Source organism: Salvelinus alpinus, chromosome 8 (genome assembly GCF_045679555.1).
Source record: "Salvelinus alpinus chromosome 8, SLU_Salpinus.1, whole genome shotgun sequence".
NCBI classification, from domain to species: domain Eukaryota; kingdom Metazoa; phylum Chordata; class Actinopteri; order Salmoniformes; family Salmonidae; genus Salvelinus; species Salvelinus alpinus.
Genome location: NC_092093.1, coordinates 32,645,190 through 32,667,966, shown reverse-complemented (window position 1 = coordinate 32,667,966; position 22,777 = coordinate 32,645,190). Strand labels below are relative to the sequence as shown.

The following is a 22,777-nucleotide window of genomic DNA, read 5'->3' as shown; positions in this document are numbered from 1 at the left end:
AGACAACAAAAATATCCACTTGTTTATCTGTAGAGAGAAGGTACTGAAGGACAGCTGTCTACTGATCAGGTGGGAATAGGATACATTTAAACACTGAAGAGTTCTAGTCCTAATCTGCATGCTCTGGTTTAGTGCATGAATTCATGACATGCCCAAGCTACTGCATGTAACAGGATGAGACTGTTTTGACCAAAACAAAGATCTCCATTGAAGACCAGGAAGTCTCACTGTATTCAGCATTATTTGTATCCCGATCCACTCAAGATGTATGCCATTTTCTGTAAGGCCAAGCACAGAGACTTCCTAACCCTTTTTCTCCAGGCGCTGTTGGTAGTTGGTGGAATAGCTGAACAGAAGGCCTCATGAGTTATTCAAATGCCTTGTTTACTTTGTCTGGCAGCATACCAGAGAGCAATATGGCCGACACCTGCTTTTCTTAACTAAGTTGAAGTGTATCTCTGGGCTAAGTTTTAATGGTGTAGTAGTATGAGACTCTGCTTTTAGAAGCACATCTAAATCCCATGAATATTCAAATCCCTGTTATTAGGAAAGATGAGCTACTGTATTTGTATGAGAATTCATGACTACCACCCGAAGAGAATCTAAAATAAACAATTTTATTTCACGGCAGTGTATGGGCCTTTGTTTTCATCTTTCTTATGATCAATATCTGGTTATTAAGAGTAGGGAAAAAACACACAACTGTGGTAAGCTTGAGGAGGGAAGAAACAACAATTGATCTCACCAAGTATTTGGAAGACGCTCACAATCCTACATTTTACATGACCGAGTCCTCATTATTTTTCTAGGGCAAAGCAATCTTGGCTGAGGAGATCTTTCCTTCTGGCGCCCGCTATGTTGTCCGCCACGGCAGTGACAGATAATGGCGTGCCCCTCAAGCCACCGCTGACTGGCTAATGCCTGTGACAAGCCAGCATCTCCTGGGACGCTACCCAAATGCTGCTATTGGCACCACACATCCTTGCTCGCTCAATCAAAAGAAAGTGGGTAAATCCAAGTGGATTAAGGACCTAGTCACTTGCTTTGGCTTTGGAGAGCGGCGAATTGCACGTCACACATTGAGCTCCTGTATCAGTGTAAATTAAAATCGGGCATCTTCATGGGCTACTATATAACATGCTGTCTTGATAATTTATTGTATTTTAAATATTCAGTGGCCAGTTAATTGAAACTCAGTCAACATTAATGGGATACTATATACTGTACTGTAGCACCCTGTTTGGCTTGTTTGTTTAAAATGAAACATTAAGTGAACAGTCACTGTTATAAGCAAATAAAGTGCATCCATATATCAGTTAGTGGTGATGGGTTCTGACTTCTAAACTTGAAATATGAAATATCCTTGTTCATGGTACTGAGGGAGAGAGGGGAATGCAGAACATTTAAGTTCTGTCTGACCATGTTGTTGTTAGACATCAGGGATACTATGGAAAGGAGAAGGGACACAGTCTGGTTTCTACACCAGAAGCTAATGGTTATCTGTAGGAGGAATGTATAGGGTGGGGTCAATTAAGGTTAGATATGAGCCAGGGGCTTGGAATGTTACTCAGTAAGGGAAAGGCAATCATATGGTTGTGGTCACTGATAAGGGTGGAGAGCTGTGGATTAGTGACGAATGGGGTCCAAGGTCAGGTCACATTAAGGGAGAAGGAACAGTTTTCTACCGACATAAAGATGTAACGTTCAGAGAAGAGGAGGAGACTTCACCTAAAGTGGGGTATCTATACTTGTGCTGGTGGGAACATGTCTTTGTCTGTTCAGCTGTCTGACCCATTGGGTGAATAAACTTGGTTTGAGCTTTTCATAGTTGTCCGTTAGTTTTTACTCTGTTATTTAGAACCTAACAGTGGACACCTTCATCTCCTACCAGTAACTCATGCGGCACAACAAAATGTCCGTAAAGGTTGACACCATCCCACCATACATTTTGATACAGCGGCGGCCCATCCATCTTAGCTCAGGGCCCCCCCCCTTCCCCCTACTTAATTTGCAGAGAGATCTTCCAGTGACACCCCTTACAGCCTAACTGATTGCGTGAGCAGGATCTGACACAGCGGGGGGGGGGGGGGGGGGGGGGGCATCTCCTCTAGACAGGGCAATCAATTCCCACTCTGCAAATGTTTAATCATCCCTGTATTCCCCCCCCCCCCCCCCCACACGGGCTGCTAACCAACGCTGCAAGAGAGAGCAGCATCTAAATCCCAGTAACTTACCTATCTGCCAGTCCCAGGGCACCCTTAACAGCTCCTTATGCTCCATGATGGCCCTGGAACAGAAAGAAAAACTATTCCCGTCAGCCAGAGGTAAGCTTTGTGAGATAGGGAATACAACAGAGTTATTGATGGAGGGAGGAAAGTAAGACAGGAGGATCATAAGCAAGTCTCTTGACAGAAAAGTTTTGACAGCTGAGCACCTGTGGTTCTGATGAGTCAGTGACAAATCAATCCTATCAGAGCGAGGCGGGGTTCAACCCTCTGACCCTACAGAATAGATCCTGGGAATTCTATTGGCGGAATCCTCTGACTCCAGAGGGGCACTAACAATAGAAACAACATGGTAGACCATTTTCCCTCCCTCACCCCCCCTCTGTTCCAGACAAGAGGAATGGAAAACAATCCACCCAGGTCTCGCTCTGTGACATCTCTGTGAAAAAGCGTAATTGACGAGGCGGTGCTGACGTGTTACCAAGGTTACGGTCTCGTCTGGTGCTCCCGTGTCTAAAATTAACATCAGCGAGAGACAGAAACAGAGACAGGTCCCCATGCTCCCACTGTCTTCCCCAGTAGGGATCATTTCATACATAACAAGTGGATAAATAAGTGGAGGGAAGACAGGCAATGTCTCATAACTAGTTTTTTTTTTTTTTATCATTCCTCTTTAAGCCTCAGAATGAGCTCATTAAAAAGTAGTAAAACTGAACAAAAATATAAACGCAATCGGCAACAATTTCTAATATTATTATTGAGTTACAGTTTATATTAGGAAATCAGTCAATTTAAATACATTCATTAGGCCCTAATCTATGAATTTCACATAACTCGGAATACAGATATGCATCTGTTGGGAACAAATACCTTAAAAATGTAAGGGCGTGGATCAGAAAACAGGTCAGTATCTGGTGTGAACACCATCGCAGTGAGACACATCTCCTTCGCATGGAGTTGATCAGGCTTGTGGCCTGTGGAACGTTGTCCCACTCCCCTTCAATGGCTGTGCAAAATTGCTGGATATTGGCGGGAACTGGAATACACTGTGCTACATGTCAATCCAGAGCATCCCAAACATGCTCAATGGGTGACATGTCTGGTGAGTATGCAGGCCATGAAAGAACTGGGACATTTTCAGCTCCCAGGAATTGGGTACTGATCCTTGCGACACGGGGCTGTGAATTGTCATGCTGAAACATTAGGTGATGCGGCAGATAAATGGCACGACAATGGGCTTCTTGATCCCGTCACAGTTTCTCTGTGCATTCAAATTGCCATCGATAAAATGCAATTGTGTTTGTTCTCCGTAGCTTATGCCTGCCCATACCATAACCCCACCTCCACCATGGTGCACTCTGTTGTCACAACGTTGACATCAACAAACCCCTCTGCCCACATGACACCTTACATGCTGTCTGCCATCTGCCTGGTACAGTTGAAACCGAGATTCATCCGTGAAGAGCACACTTCTCCAGTGTGCCTGTTGCCATCGAAGCTGAGCATTTGCCCACTAAAGTTGGTTAGGAAGCCGAACTGTATAGTATTTATTAGGTCCCTACTCTTCCTGCGGTCCTAACATGAATAAAGTAATTACATAACAACAAAACAACAGCCTACATCAGAAATAGCATTATACATCATACAAGACATTATTGCATTATTACTCTAGTATTACAAATGTACAATATAACATTTACAATACTACAATGTGTGTGTGTAGAGTGTTTGTATTAGAGTGTGTGTGTGCGTATACGTGTGTGTTTTATCTGATTGTTTTTATATCTGATTTTACTACTCGCTTGAGTTACTTGATGTGGAAGAGAGTTCTGTGTAATCATGGCTCTATGTAGTACTGTTTGTTTCCCAGGGCCGGTTTTGGACTTAGGGGCTGTGAAGAGACCCCTGGTGGCATGTCTTGTGGGGTATGTATGGGTGTCTGAGCTGAGTGTTCGCTGTTTGAACAGACAGTTCAAGTGCTTTCAACACGTCAATACCTCCCACAAAGACAAGTAGTGATGCAGTCAATCTCTCCTGTAGTTTGAGCCAGGAGAGACTGATATGCATGTTACTGATATCAGCCCTCCGTGTACCTTTAAGGGCCTGGCTGCTCTGTTCTGGGCCAACTGTATTGCAGCACTAATTGCCTATGTCCTTCTTAGTGGCACTAGAAGCATCGTAGAAAGAAAAGGAGATTATATGACAGCATGGGGCTGCTAGCGAAGCCATCATCTGATCTGGAGAGAGAGAAAGACTGAATACTATAGAGCCGGTGTAAATAGTCCGGGTGGCCATTTGATTACTTGTTCAGCAGTCTTATGGCTTGGGGGTAGAAGCTGTTAAGGAGTCTTTTGGACCTAGACTAAGTGCTCCGGTGGTACCGTGCGGTAGCAGAGAACAGTCTGTGACTTGGGTGACTGGAGTCTTTGAATGTTTTTGGGGCCTTCCTCTGACAACGCCCAGTATATAGGACCTGGGTGGCAGGAAGCTCGGCCCCAGTGATGTACTGGGCTGTACGCACTACGGTCGGATACCGAGCAGTTGCCATACCTACCAGTGATGCAACCAGTCAGGATGCTCTTGATGGTGCAGCTGTAGAACTTTTTGAGGATCTGGGGACCCATGCCAAATCTTTTCAGTCTCCTGAGGGGGAAAAGGCATTGTCGTGCCCTCTTTGCAACTTTCTTGGTGTGTTTAGACCATGATAGTTTGTTGGTGATGAGGACACTAAGGAACTTGAAACTCACGACCCGCTCCACTACAGTCCCGTCGATGTGAATGGGGGCGTGTTCAGCTCTCTTTTTCCTGTATTTGCTTTAGCCTGCCTGGAGTGCCTGATTGGCTAGGTATGACATTATGGGACTATTATATTGGTTTGATTTTACCAGACAAGCTCAATGAAGCACAGTTGAAGTATTTGAAATCATTTCCAATAGGTCTGACACACACACAAACACTCACAGCTGAATGCCGCTGAAGAAGGAGCCAAAGAGTCCCATCATGCCCAGGAACTCCACCCTACTCAGGTTCTTAACGATGAACTCCTCACACACATTAGAGATGCCGTACAGCGTGGCCCCTCCCAGCACCAGCAGGTCCCCCAGGAGCTTATGGTCCCCTAGAGAGAGAGAGAGAGAGAGAGAGAGAGAGAGAGAGAGAGAGAGAGAGAGAGAGAGAGAGAGAGAGAGAGAGAGAGAGAGAGAGAGAGAGAGAGAGAGAGAGAGAGAGAGAGAGAGAGAGAGAGAGAGAGAGAGAGAGAGAGAGAGAGAGAGAGAGAGAGAGAGAGAGAGAGAGAGAGAGAGAGAGAGAGAGAGAGAGAGAGAGAGAGAGAGAGAGAGAGACTGTCAAACTGTATGAAAGAGCCATTAGTTATTCATGACAAATAGGTTATCCTATGAAACCCTCACCAGTAATATCTGACTAAGTGTCTATCCTATGAGAAAAAAAATTATGACAATGAGGCAGTGAAAGACATTGGGTGTTTAAAAGGTACAGAAAGCAACTGTGCTTGAGTTCATACATTGAGTAAATGTAGGATTTTAACAGAAGAAGGAGTTTCATTGGTTAATTAATCTTCTTACCGTTCACTTTACTGTGTTTAAAATATCTATTTTCACTATTTTAAGCAACATTACTGTGTAGCTGGTAAGACAAATAGGCATTATTGATTGGAAGCTGACACCAAACAATTGCATTGTTCCTTTATTCCTACATGCTTAGTGCATACGGTATGCTGCAATGGGTTTCAGTAAGGTATGGATAAACTGTACCCAATCAAACAAAGATCTTACAGATGCTTAGCACATGCTAGAAGATTTTTAAATAATCCCACTATAACGTAACGATTCTGTCAATCACGAGACAGAAATGAAACTACAGCCGTGTGTTTTCAATGAAACTCTAAACTCTTCGGATCCAGAACACGTAATATGATTTGGATCGTAACATGTATTATTCATATCGAACCAAAATGCAATCTATCTATCTGAATCTTGTTGAGCTGGGGAAATCAAGGAGTACTTAATGCAATAGTGAGAGGGGGAGGCTCTCCATGGGTGTGAAAGGCAAACCACACCAGGGACTAACACTGGGGATCTGACTCAGTTATTGCTGAAGGTACTGTGAGGTTTGAACACAATGAGACAGCGATGGTGAACTGCACAGTGAGAACACTGTCTGTGTGTTGGAGGAGATGAGGGTGTTTGTGTGAAGGACACAGCAGACTCCACAATAGCAATCAAAGTATGTTTAAAGCTCTTTGCTACATATACATACATTTTACAGATCCATTTTACATACAGTTGGAGTCAGAAGTTTACATACACTTAGGTTGGAGTCATTAAAACTCATTTTTCAACCACTCCACAAATTTCATGACACAAGTCATTTTTCCAACAACTGTTTACAGACAGATTATTTCACTTATAATTCACTGTATCACAATTCCAGTGGGTCAGAAGTTTACATACACTAAGTTGACTGTGCCTTTAAACAGCTTGGAAAATTCCATAAAATGACGTCATGGCTTTAGAAGCTTCTGATTGACACCATTTGCGTCAATTGGAGGTGTACCTGTGGATGTATTTCAAGGCCTACCTTCAAACGCAGTGCCTCTTTGCCTGACATCATGGGAAAATCAAAAGAAATCAGACAAGAAATCAGATCTCCACAAGTCTGGCTCATCCTTTTGAGCATTTTCCAAATGCCTGAAGGTACCACGCTCATCTGTACAAACAATAGTACGTAAGTATAAACAACATGGGACCACGCAGCCGTCTCTGCTCAGGAAGGAGATGCGTTGTACCATGCTACCAAATACTAATTGAGTGTATGTAAACTTCTGACCCACTGGGAATGTGATGAAAGAAATAAAAGCTGAAATTAATAATTCTCTCTACTATTATTCTGACATTTCACATTCTTAAAATAAAGTGGTGATCCTAACTGACCTAAAACAGGGAATTTTTTACTAGGATTAAATGTCAGGAATTGTGAAAAACTGAGATTAAATGTATTTGGCAAAGGTGTATGTAAACTTACGACTTCAACTGTACACATTTTGGATACATACTTTTACTGTTATATAAAGCAGTCACATAACAATAATACTTTACAAAACATAAACTCTTTAATCCCAACCCTCAGCCACTCTCAGCCCATCCCACCTATCACCATAGACCGCCCTTGTTTGGTTTCCATGTGTCATATATTTTTCAATTGTGCTGTGATGTTTTACATAATTTTTTTACCTTTCTAATCGTACATTATCCACAGATTGTGAGCTAAAGATGAAAACCTTTCCTACAAGTATTATTATATTATTGACTGACTATGGCTTTCCAAATCGCCCAACACAGCTATTTGTAAGGTTCATTTTAAGTGCATGTTGTGATTTTTGAACCATTCCTGAACCTGTGACCAGAAACAAGCTACATAGAGGCAATACCAGAATAAATTATCTATTGATTCTGTCTATTCCCAACAAAATCTACAGAGCTGAGATTGTTGTATGCCCCATATATATAGCATTCTGTTGGTGGCAAGAATTGTATATAATAATTTAAATGGAAAAACTCTAAGTGTTGAATCAAGTGTAGTTTTTTGTACCAGTTCATAAACCATGTGCCATGGAATTCGTACATCAGATCTCCTCCCATTTATTTTGCAACTTGTATGGCGAAGCTGTCAACATTTTTGTCCTCAGATGAAACGGGTCTATTTTTCTATTTATGCCAGTTCCTTACAGCCAATTTGTATCTTTAATATATGGCAGGCAAACAAGTTCCCTACCTTCTCCCTTCCCTCCTCCATTTTTGTGGTAGTGCTGCAATCAGTTGGTTGTAAATTTGGATTGAGCAGATACTCCCGTATATTTTCCATAACTGCATATGTGACATAACTCCTCCGTTTCTATTCATAATTTCATTCATAAATCTAAAACATTTTTTTTTTTAAAATGTTCCATAAAGAAATATTTTCTGGGGGACAAAACAGAAATTGTAACCAGCTATATACGGCTTGTTTAAGAAAGGGCAATTAAAAAAACAAAAACATTTTCAATTCGTCGGAAATGAGAAGTTGTATAAAGGCAATTTTTGAAAAAAGGATGAGCTTTTCTTAATATTCTACTGGAGAACCAATTTGGGTTTAAGTATAACTTATGTATGAGTGTGTCACAGTTTCTGTTTCTTTTGGAGTGCGTTTCCTTAGGTTACTGCTGGAGGGCACCCTTACTTTGCTTCTAGTTCCCAGGTTACCCTGATTGTTTCTTATTGGTTTCACCTGTGTTTGATTGCCCTCTCTGTTCACCTGGTTGCCTGGCTATTTAGGTTCCTCTGTTGGTCTGGAACCTTGCTTAGGTCTTATGTTTTGTTTAGTGCACTCTTGTGCTGTTGCCTTGTTTCTGTGAAGACTTTAAGTAAAGTTCTGGATTTAAACTTACTGTTTGCTGTGTTTCTCTGCGACTGGGTTCGAGTTCATTCAAGCATCATTGTAACAAAGTGAAGCTTTTAGTGAGATGTTTTAATATTGAATAATTTTTGCCGCCCAAACTCATATTCATTATATAAATAGGCACGTTTAATTTTGTCTGGCTTAGCATTCCAAATAAAATGTTTGTTTTTTTTGCTCATATGATAAAAAAAATGTGTCATCTGGAGTAGGCAGTGCCATTAGTAAGTAAATAAACTGTGAAAGGAGCAAAGAGTTAATCAATGTCTATTTATGGAAGAATCACAAGTATTTACCTCTCCATGGTTGCAGAATCGTATCTATTTTTTCTGACTTTCTATAGAAATTAATTGTGATAAGTAAATTTATTGATCATTAGAAAACCCTTTTGCAATTATGTTAGCACAGCTGAAAATGGTTGTTCTGATTAAAGAAGCAATAAAACTGTCCTTCTTTAGACTAGTTGAGTATCTGGAGCATCAGCATTTGTGGGTTCAATTACAGGCTCAAAATGGACCAAAACAAAGTACTTTCTTCTGAAACTCATCAGTCTATTCTTCTGACAAATGAAGGCTATTCCATGCGAGAAATTGCCAAGAAACTGAAGATCTCGTACAATGCTGTGTACTACTCCCTTCACAGAACAGAGCAAACTGGCTTTAACCAGAATAGAAAGAGGAGTGGGATGCCCCGGTTTTCTAATGATCAATTAGCCTCTTAAAATGATACATTTGGATTAGCTAACACAATGTGCCATTGGAACACAGGAGTGATGGTTGCTGATAACGGGCCTCTGTACACCTATGTAGATATTCCATTAAATATCAGCCTTTTCCAGCTACAATAGTCATTTACAAAATTATGTCAAATCAAAGTTTATTTGTCACGTGCGCCGAATACAACAGGGTCTAACCAATAGTGCAAAAAAAGTATTAGGTGAACTGTACAGTCTACACTGTATTTCTGATCAATTTGATGTTATTTTAATGGACAAAAATGTTGCTTTTCTTTCAAAAACAAGGACATTTCTAAATGATCCCAAACGGTAGTGTACCTGCGCTGTTACTTCCTTTATTAGTGTGATCTCTTTTTACCTACTGTAAACTGCTTTAGTTTTAATGATGAGTATTGAATGGCCTCTAAAAGTACATTTAAAAGTGCCCCATACAATAAGGGGATCTGCTGTACCTATGTTGTGCAAAAAAGTCAATTACGAATTATTTTGAATGGCCTCTAAAAGTACATTTAAAAGTGCCCCATACAATAAGGGGATCTGCTGTACCTATCTTGTGCAAAAAAGTCAATTACGAATTATTTGGTTTTAGTTAAGAACAAATTGTCATCCAATAAGCTTTGATTCAATTTCCAATATCCCTGTCCACGTGGAAATTCTGTAATAGTTATATGGAGGCCAATTAGATGGTGGTCCGATCGCAATCGGTCTCCTATTAATACTTAAAAAAAAACTTTTGATGCCAATAAGAACGAGACTAGGAAGTAATCAAGACGGATAGCTCCTCCATGTATATCTTACTCGATCAGGGTCGTTCAAATCAAATTTTATTGGTCACATACACATGGTTAGCAGATGTTATTGCGAGTGTAGTGAAATGCTTCTAGACCCAACAGTGCACCAGTATCTAACAAGTAATATCTAACAATTCCACAACAAAACCTAATATCTAACAAATTCCACAATAAAACCTAATACACACAATCTAGTAAAGCAATGGGATGAGAATATATAAGTATAAAATATATGGATGAGCAGTGACAGAGTGGCCAAGATGCAATAGATAGTAAAGAATAGATAGTGAAGGATACAGTATATACATACGAGATGAGTAATGCGAGATATGTAAACATTCTTAAAGTGGCATTATTAAAGTGACTACTGTTCCATTTATTAAAGTGGCCAATGATATCAAGTCTGTAGGTAGGCAGCCGCCTCTCTGTGCTAGTGGTGGCTGTTTAACAATCTGATGGCCTTGAAATAGAAGCTGTTTTTCAATCTCTCGGTCCCAGCTTTGATGCACCTGTACTGACCTCGCCTTCTGGATGGAAGCGGGGTGAACAGGTAGTGGCTCGGGTGGTTATTGTCCTTGATGATCTTTTTTGGCTTCCTGTGACATCGGGTGCTGTAGGTGTCCTGGAGGGCAGGTAGTTTGCCCCCGGTGATGCATTGTGCAGACCGCACCACCCTCTAGAGAGTCTTGCGGTTGTGGGCAGTCCAGTTGCCGTACCAGGCGGTGATATAGCTCGACAGGATGATCTCAATTGTGCACCTGTAAAAGTTAGTGAGGGTTTTCGGTGACAAGCCACATTTTTTCAGCCTCCTGAGGTTGAAGAGGTGCTGTTGTGCCTTCACCACACTGTCTGTGTGCGTGGATCATTTCAGTTTGTCGGTGATATGAACACAGAGGAACTTCAAACTTTCCACCTTCTCCACTGCTGTCCCTTCGATGTGGATAGGGGGCTGCTCCCTCTGGTGTTTCCTGAACTCCACGATCATCTCCTTTGTTTTGTTGACGTTGAGTGAGAGGTTGTTTTCCTGACACCACACTCCGAGGGCCCTCACCTCCTCCCTGTAGGCTGTCTCGTCGTTGTGGGTAATCAAGTCTACCACTGTTGTGTCGTCCATATATCCACTAGTTCTAATGTATTCATGATCTTCGTGATCTCCTTCAGTTCTTGAGGGTGATAGTTTGTAGAGTGATTTTCTTTACGATCCATTGAGGTACTTAAAACCATATTATAATTTCCCACCATAATAATATATTATTTTGTTGCTTGCGAGCTCCATAGATTATTATATATATTTTCGAAGAAGTGTGGATCATCATTATTTGGCCCATATAGATTAATTAGCCAGATCTGTTTTTGGTCCAATAGCATATTTAAAAGAATCCATCTTCCTTGCGGATCTGTTTGCACAGTTTGCACAATCAGATCATAATTTGTATTAATTAGTATAATCCCCCCTTTTGAGTTTCTTTGACCATGACAAAAATATATTTCTCCCTCTCAGTCCTTTTTCCACCCAACCTCATCTATATTTGTAGAATGAGTTTCCTGTAAACAATAGGTATTATATTCTTTATCTTTTAGTCATGTAAAAATGTATCTTCTTTTTTCTATGATCTGCTAAGCCATTACAATTATAACTAGCTATACTTATTTCCCCACTTACCATAATGATAACAAAGTTTCAGTTATACTTACCACAACCAATGTTTGTAAACTTACCATTAAAAAGCACCATGATGATTAAGTGTCCATATAGCTGTACCATAATAATTTGCACTGTTAAGCATACTGTAGCTGCAACTTTGTAAACCTCCAATTGTCCTAATATTCCACCCACTAAAACCTCCCCCCATATCTAGGTATGTTGTCACCATGACGATCAGACCCTCTCCCTGACTCATGACGCACCTTTGCATCCTAAAGCAAACCCTTGGCCGCCAATTGGCGTTGGCCAGAGGGAAATATGGGCAGTCCCATGATAACATAAATATCTATGAGGATGCTTAAGAGAACCAACCAAATAACATGGAAAACAGTCAGAAAAAAATAAATAGTAACAATAATAGATAGTATTAATATAAATAATAACACCACAATCTTAAACATGCATGCTCATATTTAGAAAGTCCTAGCAAGGCTATAAGCATGTCAGCCCAGCCTGCTCAGTTCATTGGATTCAATTAAGAGAAAACAACCTGAACATATCGCAAGACCAGTACTTTTTTTAATGTCCATTACATGCAAGACATATTTCATGTAGTCCTCATTATGTCCTGTTGTATTCCGACCAAAAAAGGAAGAAAGAAAAAGGAACATAGATTCTAACGGCCGCTAATTAGTAAAAATGTGTCTTAGGCATCACACTGCCCATAAAGGAATACCCAAGTTTAATTTACAATTGACTCTGACACAGCCAAGGCACGATAGCCAAGAATACATGCGGTACTGACAACCCAGAGCGAGTAAACCTGTAAAACCAACCCTCTCTCCACCCATACACGTTTTGTTTTATATTCCAAGGTCGTTGCTCTATCGCCTCGGCTGTTTTAAACCTAGGCCTATATCATTAGGATCAAGAATATAAAAGGTATCATAAATAACTTATATAGAAATATATACTATACCTTTCTCTCACTTAGAGAAGTGCTTCCATAAGACAGTTTTTGTATTAGTTCTCCCGTTAACTTGAATCTCTTTATCCCAGTGTTAACGAGCCCACACACACTAGAGACAACAACCCTGTTGACAATACCTAATCCATTTGCCGGTGTGTATCGGGAACAATAATCATCCTTTACATATTTTATATATAGATGTATTTTTTAAATGTAAAAGTGTAATAACCAATTATTTTAGGATCGTATAGGCCTATTCCAATCGAGAAGCTAGGCAGGTTTTTAATTATATAATCCTTTATCCTAGCCCTATAATAAATCATTTCATATTTATTACGTTTTATATTTGTCACGCCCTGACCTCAGAGATCCTTTTTATGTCTCTATTTTGGTTTGGTCAGGGCGTGAGTTGGGGTGGGCTTTCTATGTTTTGTGTTCTATGTTTTGTATTTCTTTGTTGTTTGGCCGGGTGTATTTCTCAATCAGAGGCAGCTGTCTATCGTTGTCTCTGACTGAGAACCATACTTAGGTAGCTCTTGCCCACATGGGTTTTGTGGGTAGTTATTTTCTGTTTTGTGTGTCTGCACCAGACAGAACTGTTTCGTTTGTTCCGCTTTGTTATTTTTTGTTCTAGTGTTCAGCTTTATTAAAAATCATGAACACGTACCACGCTGCACCTTGGTCCTCTTCTTCAAACAGCCGTTACAATCTTAAAAGCTATTCGTTCCGATTCACAGCTTTTAAGTCATAATATACCCGACCTCTACAATTAGGTTATATCATATCAAACTAAAAAAACAACCTTTGTACATTAGAAATATCATCTTCAAATTAAATAAATAAACAATCATAAAGAAAAAAGGGCTACGCTTACCCATCCTCGCCTTCCCCTAAATCAAAACCTGATATTACGCCCATATAGTCCAAAGTTGTGTGTGTTTGTGTGTGAGCATGTGTGTGTTACCTAGGCCCTGTTGTCTTCCCACCAGGACGTCTGTCCCCACCATTAAGCCGATGCCCAGCAGACACACCCCGACGCCCACAAAGTGCACGGCTTTGTACCTCACCAGCAGGAAGAACCAGGACAGCAGCAGCACCACGGGGATGGTGAAACAGTCTAAGAGCTAACAGACAGAGCGGAGAGATACAGGGTTAGAATGGACACACTGAACTCTAGTTCATAGACACACACAGAGAAAATGGTTTCAATGGAGTTCCAAGATACTGTACACCACATAGACAAAATACACACCTAAACACCAGAGATGGTATCACAGCAGAGCTAAAACCACCCACCACAAAGTCCAGGGGTGACACATAGGACAGCGGGACACACAGTACTATAGAGGACAAGGTCAGAGGACAGTCCAACACTAATGGTGATGAGAGAAAATAAGGATGGCGAATTAGGGGTGATGGAGGATGGCGTGTCAGGGAGGAGAAGGGGCCATGCAGGAGGGAGGAGAGGAAGGTTTATGATCGCCTAGGGGACCATCAGGCCTCCATTCTGGGAAGCCTCTCTGGCACTTAGTGGTAGCACTATGGGCTCACCCTCTGGGGAAGGTAGTGCACAGGAGAACGAGGGGTTAACCGCAGGACAGCAAAATGGCCCCCCCCATTACTGCTCATCACAGGTTGAGTACACAGAGGAGAAGAGGTGGTGCGGTGGCTCTCCTGGCAGCTCACAACATCGATGTGTGCAATGAATGTTCTGACACCTAAGACAACCCTGGCATAATAACGTGTGGTTTATCGATGTGTAAACGACAGCCCAGTATGTCTCACTCTCTCATCAGGCCAGTGTGTTTCTGCCTAATGGAAGGCTTTTTCACTGCTTGGTTATATAAACCTGTCTGTTACTGTAGTGAAGCGTGCCCTTGAGCGAGAGAGAGTGGAGAGAGAAAGTGGAGGGAGGAAATGAGAGGGACAATCACAGAGAGCAGGAGAGAGAAAAAGAATGACAGAAGGATGACAGAAGGATGAGGATGACAGAAGGATGACAGAAGGATGAGAGGAAAAGGAGCAAGAGAGAGAGAGAGAGCGAGCAAGAGAGAGAGAAAAAGGGAAGTGGAGCAAGATAAATAAACAGTGTAGGGATAACGATAAACATGAGAGAACCCTGAAAGTGAGTGAGTGAGTGATTGAGGTTGAGTTCTGTGTTTACTCTCACCTGTTCTCTCAGGGCTATCTGGGGAACAGCTCTGGCATTAACCCGACAACTTTTACAGTGAATTACTAGCAAAATAATAGACCTGACATTGTCAATGACATTCTCTGCTCCTTTTTACGAATACCAGCAAACTAATGAAACCGATACAATTATCACAGGTCCTATGAGACTTAGCCAAGTGAGGAGAAAGAATGATGCGATTTAGTCAGTCCTAAGACTTTCCGCTTAACTCTGCCTAAATAAATCTTCAACTAATTCCTCTGTTTTACAGTGATTTGTCACCAGGACCACGGCTGGCTACCTGCATATCTTGAAGTGGAGGACTGAGAAGCATTCAGATGTAGGATCTTAATTTGATCACTCTTTTGCCTAGCAGGAAATGCAAACTGGTAGTGTATTTGAGGTTTAAAAAGGCTTCTAAAGTTGTTGATTTCCCTAACGAGGAATGCATCAACCCCTACAAAAAATTGTCCACATAATAATTCACATTTCCTGTTGCTGCAGGATTATTTTCCTGCTGCAGCAAACTGGCTCAAATAAAGATCCTACATCTGTGGCTGCCTGTTCTAACGAGTTGATGAAGAGGAGCTTTCCCCAGATGTGTCCACTGATCTCCTCATACTGGAGCCTAGCCAGACACCATGACCATTCATAACAACTAATAATTTCCCCTTAATGGGAAAGTATTTTATAGCACCGTCTTATGCCCAGTTCTCTTCATGCCTGCATATTAATATTGATGAGGCATTGTCTAACCTTGTTATAGTTTACATAAGACTGTTGAGAATTGTTATGGCTATTTCTCTCCTCCACCCTCCCAAAGGAATCAGTTAGTGAAAGCCAATCAAACTAAATAGCAAATTACCCTGCACAGAGTAACAAGAGGAGAGTATAACTTGGCCTTATAGTGAGAGAGTCCATTGATAAAGTCTCCAACTAACAACCAAACTTACTTCATTTGACTTCACTTGACCTGAGCTGTTCTCTAAATATCAAACAAACTTGCACAGCAGACCTCGAAAAACAAAAATACTGAGGAGTCCCAGATTGAGTTCTAGCTGTTTACGGAGTCAATATTTACAGTGATTCCATGAGCACCCCTTCCTCTGAATGTTTAATCACCTTCGCCATATGCTCAGGCTGGGTTTACTTTGGAGAGAGAGAGCTGCTGCTGTGCAATGCTACTCTCAAATATCTCTGTCTCTACACTGTGGAAGAGAGTCACCCTATCACTCTCGTCACCGCCCGACCTAATCATTCAGTGACAGTCAGATCCATCGCTGTGTAAACAGTAGCTGCAGGCCATTCGTGTGCTTGTCACATCAGTGCGTTGTGCTGACTTTGGGTCAGCAGGGCATGGAGGTACTGATCAACTCGTCACTGCGTCATCCCGTCTGTCTGTCTGTCTGTCTGTCTGTCTGTCTGTCTGTCTGTCTGTCTGTCTGTCTGTCTGTCTGTCTGTCTGTCTGTCTGTCTGTCACAGGGCCAGATCACAGGGGAATGAGGTCTGTCTGTCTGTCTGTCACAGGGCCAGACGACAGGGGAATGAGGTCTTTCTGTCTGTCAGTCACAGGGCCAGACCCAAGGGGAATGAGGGGATTCTGGTATCTTTTACACTTCCCCTACTTTACTTCAACAGAACAGTCAGCCCTCCACACCACTGGCCCTGCCACTCCCACTCCCGCTGCTCCAGCCCAGAGCAGGACTCAGGCCCAGGCCACGGATTATCTCTCTCTGTCGTGAGACAGCGGTGCCGTGCCGGTCATCGATTCCACTTCCCGAAATAACGGCGAGGCGGAGCGGTCTCGAGTGGCGGTCGGGGGACAATGTGAGCTGAGCGTTATCTGACGGATATAGACCCTGACACTCCATCTGTTTTCTGTCTGGCTGAGTAGAGGCAGAGGCAGAGACCCACAAGCTGACAGAAGACACATTTACAGATGTTATTCTGCCAACTTGTTTCCACATGGTTCCCTCCCACTTCTTGCAAATGGAAAATTACACATCTTCACTATGATCTGAAGAGGGAATTGATCTATTTCTTCCGATTGTTGCTGATACCTCACATTTTCAGGCTACCATAGACTTGACGAATGAAAATGACACTAGACTACAGTGAAACTACTCAACTGATATGGTTTCAGTACAGCATGAACACCACAAGAGCTATCAATACCCATTATCACAACTTTGCAGTTGGCACGGATCTCATTTCTCCTCTCTCATTCTCTCTGAGTGTGAGAGGCCTGTATGCTGGAGGAACTAGAAGAGTCCTGGTTAGCCGGTGGAGTGTTAATGGTATCGTCTGTTCCCGTTCAGCCCTAACTGACTACACTGAGAGGAGAGAGTTTAGAGGCCTGATTCATTACTAGAGAGGGGATACCGACACACTCCTCACTATCTGTTTCCCCAAATCTCTGCAGCCACCGGGCCACTGGAATTGATCCTGAGTCCTACCTGGGCTCTGGAGGAGTGGAGGAAAATGTCAGATTCAGGTGAGATTAGAGGAAAGAAATCTATTGTGCTCTCACCAAGACTCTCCTATAATCATTTAAACCTCCCTCCTTCCATCCCTCCAGCCCTGCGCCAAGGAACTGAGGCCTCTCGGATGGATCTGAGTAAGGCTCCTCTGGCACTAACTGCAATTTACTGAAGATGAACTGACACACGGGGTGAGAGTCAGCCAGCGTACCTTTAATTAGTCATCTTATTATGTAGACTCAACAAAGGTCACTGCCGTATTACTGTCTTATGTCTGTCCAGTGGCCAGTCAAGGGAACGTCTAGGGACAGGCTTGTACCTACACATGCACCCACGCACCCCTGCGCACATACACGCACACCTATGGGTTCACATGTGATAGATGAAAACAGACTCACCTGTACGCTGGTTAGTGTGGTGTATTGGTAGGCTTTGATAACCAGGTAGTTAGCCTCGATGTCTATCAATCCCAAAATCATGTACTTCCACCATCGCCTCTTCAGTATTGCCAGTAAATTCTCCTCACCTGTGAAGAGGATAAGAGAGACATGTTCTAAAAACGTCTGTTCCCACAGGGAATATAACTGTGCTCATGAGATGTTGTGGGTGGATATAATTGACATTGTCTAGGGATAAGTGCGTAAGCTCCTTATAAGCCTTAACATGCTGAAACTACTGTATATAAGATGTCCCTTTCAGCTTCAGTGTGTGGCTAACATTTCAAATTAATTAGAAGACGGATACAAAGACGGAAACAATTACCATGACAAAACAAACAGATAAACAAAACCACACATGAGAGAAGTCAGCCTTTCCCCGAGGATCATGGGAGGAAAAAAGCATTCCTGCAATCTCAAGAGATCAATGCAGTCACCGGCTAGCTAGTTATTTATTTTCAATTCATCTCAGTTACTATACAGCTAGCAAAGTGCAGTAATCTCTTAACACAACAAGCCCAACATGAGAGTGTTTTAAAATGGCCGCCTTTCTTTATGACCATAATTGGCGAAAGAAAGCTCTCTGGGATCAGAGTGTGGGTAGAGAGAGAAATAGAGTAAGGCAGGAGTGGAGGAATAATTGGAGACAACAAAGAAGTGCGTGCAGACTTTCAGCCCAACAATATTTCCAGGGGAGCGAGTGGGAGGCGTTCAAAAGCAAATTATTTTCAGCCTCAAAAACATCAAACTGTCAGACACAGGTTGGTGGGGTTAATACTATGGCAGCTACAGTGTTGTACACTGACACCTGTACTGGTACTTTATTGAAATCTAAGCTAACTCTGTAACAGATGCACTGAAGGAAATTGTCTAATTACCCTGCATTTACATATTGACAGTCTTTCTATGCACACAAAAATATGCCACCAGTTGTATAGCTGCATAGAATGAACTCAAGTGTAGAACGAACAGAAACCTTTGTAGGGAAATTGTTCAAAATGACTTCCATTCCTTGACTGGAGGGAGTTGAGTATTAAGTATTTTATTAGGATGCCCATTAGCTGTTGCTGAAGCAGCAGCTACTCTTCCTAGGGTCCACAGGAGTGCAGTGCATTGATGGGGAACCGTTTTCTTTCCCAAACTCTGATGGTTCTGTGCTCTACTAGCTAACAACCATATTCACTGATTTCCACTGGGACGTGTTCTAGCTTTTAAAAAGACAGGGTATGGGTCACACAGCACAGCAAACATTACCGAGCCTGTCAGCCAGGCAGCCACTGTTCACAGAGAAAGGTAAATATTTCCTAAAGATAGAGGTGTATTTACTGAGCTTTATGTCCATGTCTAAGCGTCCATCTCCAAGAGCAGGTTATCTCTTCATTTAAACAGGGATGTCATTGTATGCTCTTTCTATATCAATCTCCTTATACCTAGACAGTATGAAGTCAGTGAGGAATAGTCTGATCTGTTACCATTCCTCTCTACGACAAATCTATAAATATAGACACTCTACATATATTCTATAGCATTACTGCTACTGTACCTCGCCTATCTACAGTAAGGATCCACGTTCACATGCTGAGCTCAGAATCACTCAAGCAGCAGCGTCATGAAAGAGCTTGTCCTCCCCGCAGCCGGCCGAAAACATAATCAACAGGAGGAGAAATACATTAAAAAAGCAATCAAACACCTCTTATTAGAGCCAAGTGTCTCTGAGCACGCTATTATCACAGCCTGCCTGGCACTCACACACTTTATGTGCTCGATGGGTCAGTATTCCACTGCCATTTCAGACACCGAAAAGCAATTTAAATGTACCTGAGGAAATCAGAAAACATCTCCAGACCTGGTTAGAAGTGCAGAGGAGACGTGATGAGTATGGGATCAGGATGTGTAGCAGGCAGCAGCTTTTAATAAGGCCAGAATAAGAGAACATTAACCTGTCTGGGTAGTGACAGTGAAAATGAAGCTAGCTAGCTAGCACAGGTCCCCTGGAGCTTCTCTGGGTACACACACACACTGATTGGCCATGTAAAAACAATTAAACGATGCTACTGGGATAGATCCTGCAGGGCTCTGCATTTCAATTACTCTACCAATTAAAGCACTACTAGTCCTAGAACCTGATCAAGAATAACAAGACCATTGGATGGTAATGTTTCCTTAGCAACCTCATAGTCCAAACAATTCTAAACACCGAGGTTTTTATACTGAAATCATTGCACATTTCGAAAACTGCACAATGAAATATGAAATATGTTCCTAAAATAAATGCACCTAAAAATGATCCAAAACATTCACTTACTCTACAACCAAAATGTCATTTTTAGAATCCTTGACATCTCTCCTTTTCATTGCTGGTTACAGTCCCCAATTATCTCTTTTGGCCTGCTGGACCTGTGCATGTTAATGCGTGTGTCATTATAGTGACATTTACTAGATGACCAGGGGCCTGGAGCGGAGCAGAGGTGTCACTACGGAGCTTGTTAAGAGAACTGATAAGGGCCAACAAACTAATCACACTAGGCTGCAGCACAGACAACCACCATTCAACATAGGGTTGTCTCCTCTGGCAAAGGATACATTCCTGTCACATACAACAGATCCCAGACCTGCTCAATACATTACATGCATATGAGCAGCATATGAAAACGATTTTGCATACAGTACAATGCTGATTTTGCATACACTTGGCCAGCTATTTCTGGAACAGAAAGCCCAGCAGCACATGGTAGAAGACAGAGCCGTGCCAGGGAACAGCAACAGCAACAGCAGTAGACAAAGGAGACAGACGCTGTGTCCATTCCAGCCCACCTCATCAAGCTCTGTGGCCAACGGGGGTGTCGAGGGACTCAGTGTGCAGGCTAATGACGGAGCCTAGGTGCTTCATCAGTGCTCCTCTACCAGACAGGCCCATCTCTCTCCCTCAGGCACTAATTGGGATGCTTCTAAATCTGCTCCAATTTGAACTCAGGACTTTTTTCTCTTCCCCCTGCGCCTCTACCAAGGGTACTTAGAGGGAACTTCTAGTACCTAGCTAAACTGTTAAAGAAAAAGGTTCATCATTGTTGAAAATCAATGTTAAACTCACGCCTTGCTTACTCGTCAACTTCAACATCAGCCAAGGTTAGAGAGGCGTCTTTCTGCTTAGTGTTATAGTGTGAGTCATCGTCGCGAAGAAGGTTGCCCCGGTGAACCGGTGACTATCTCAAACAGAGGAGGGAGATTGAAACGACGGCGTGGGAGGCCCAAACACTGGAAGTCCCTTTTAATCAACGCACCGCTATTCGCCGAGGTCTGCAAATACACTCTATCATTGTTTACACACAAGGGAGGGAGAGAGCCCATCACTAAGTCACACAGATCATTGGAGACCAATCACCTGACCTTCTGTTTGAATTGTGTCTGATGTGATGCTTGTTGTCTCTAGTCTAGTCTAACAGACAGAGATCAGAAGCTCAGTGGAGGATGAAGGGGCAAGAGGCTGTGAGAGGGAGGGAGATGGGGTGAAGGCTCTCTCTCATACACACACCAGGGTTGGTCTCAATGCAGAATTTTGGAATTCACACCCATTCAACTCATGAGTTGAAATTCTAATTAAATTGGCCACACCCCACAGGATGTAGAATTTGAATTTGAGTTTGAATCAGTGCAAATCAAAGAAATTCCACTCAGTCATAGAACATGAGAGTTTCATTAAATCAGAAAGGTCACACTTCCAGATACTAAAGAATATATCACTTTTCTCTGGAAACAATGTTCATATACTCTTTTAACCTTAGTGCTTTGAATAGCCAATTATATTTCCTCCTAGGCCAAAGGGTTAACTTGAAGGTAAAACTAATGCATTCCGGGAAATGTGGGAAATGTATTTTCCCCCTATATTTAACAAAAGGTAAGTGATTAATGATATATAAGAATTTGCCCTGAAATATTGTTTCAATAATATTTTCTATGCATGTATATAATGACATGTTTGATATTTTATATACAAGATGTACGCTGAACAAAAATATAAACGCAACATGTAAAGTGTTGGTCCCATGTTTCATGAGCTGAAATAAAAGATCCATGAAATGTTCCATTCACACAAAAAGCTTATTTCTCTCATTTTTTGTGCATACATTTGTTTACATCGCAGTTAGTGAGCAATCCTGCTTTGCCAAGATAATCCATCCACCTGACAGGTGTGGCATATCAAGAAGCTGATTAAACAGCATGATCATTACACAGGTGCACCTTGTGCAGGGGTCAATAAAAGGCCACTCTAAAAAGTGCAGTTTTGTCACACAAGACAATGCCACAGATTTTTTTGAGGGAGCGTGCAATTGGTATGTTGACTGCAGGAATGTCCAAAAGAGCTGTTGCCAGAGAATTTGATGTTCATTTCTCTACCATAAGCCACCTCTAACGTTGTTTTAGAGAATTTGGCAGTATGTCCAACCAGCCTCACAACCACAGACCACGTGTAACCACACCAGCCCAGAACCTCCACATCCAGCTTTTTCACCTGCGGGACCATCTGAGACCAGCCACCCGGACAGCTGATGAAACTGTGTGTCTGCACAACCAAAGAATTTCTGCACAAACTGTCAGAAATCGTCTCAGGGAAGCTCATCTGCGTGCTCGTCATCCTCACCAGGGTCTTGACCTGACTGCAGTTCGGCGTCATAACCGACTTCAGTGGGCAAATGCTCACCTTTGATGGCCACTGGCACGCTGGAGAAGTGTGCTCTTCATGGTTGAATCTTGGTTTCAACTGTACCGGGTAGATGGGAGGCCATGTGTATGGCGTTGTGTGGTTGAGTGTTATGCTGATGTCAACAATGTGAACAGAGTGCCCCATGGTGGCAGTGGGGTTATGGTATGGGC

At 42.2% G+C, this 22,777-nt stretch overlaps 1 protein-coding gene across 1 annotated transcript in view; it reads right to left on the bottom strand.

Annotated features, from left to right (window-relative positions):
- The window catches only part of LOC139582984 (solute carrier family 35 member F1-like), a 122,628-nt gene that overhangs the window by 24,961 nt on the left and 74,890 nt on the right, over positions 1-22,777 (bottom strand). The window contains exons 3-6 of the mRNA XM_071413545.1: positions 17,867-17,994; positions 13,782-13,941; positions 5,187-5,343; positions 2,235-2,287 (exon numbers count right to left, since the gene is read on the bottom strand). Of these exons, the coding sequence (XP_071269646.1) occupies positions 2,235-2,287; positions 5,187-5,343; positions 13,782-13,941; positions 17,867-17,994 (498 nt within the window). The remainder of the gene's footprint in view (positions 1-2,234; positions 2,288-5,186; positions 5,344-13,781; positions 13,942-17,866; positions 17,995-22,777) is intronic.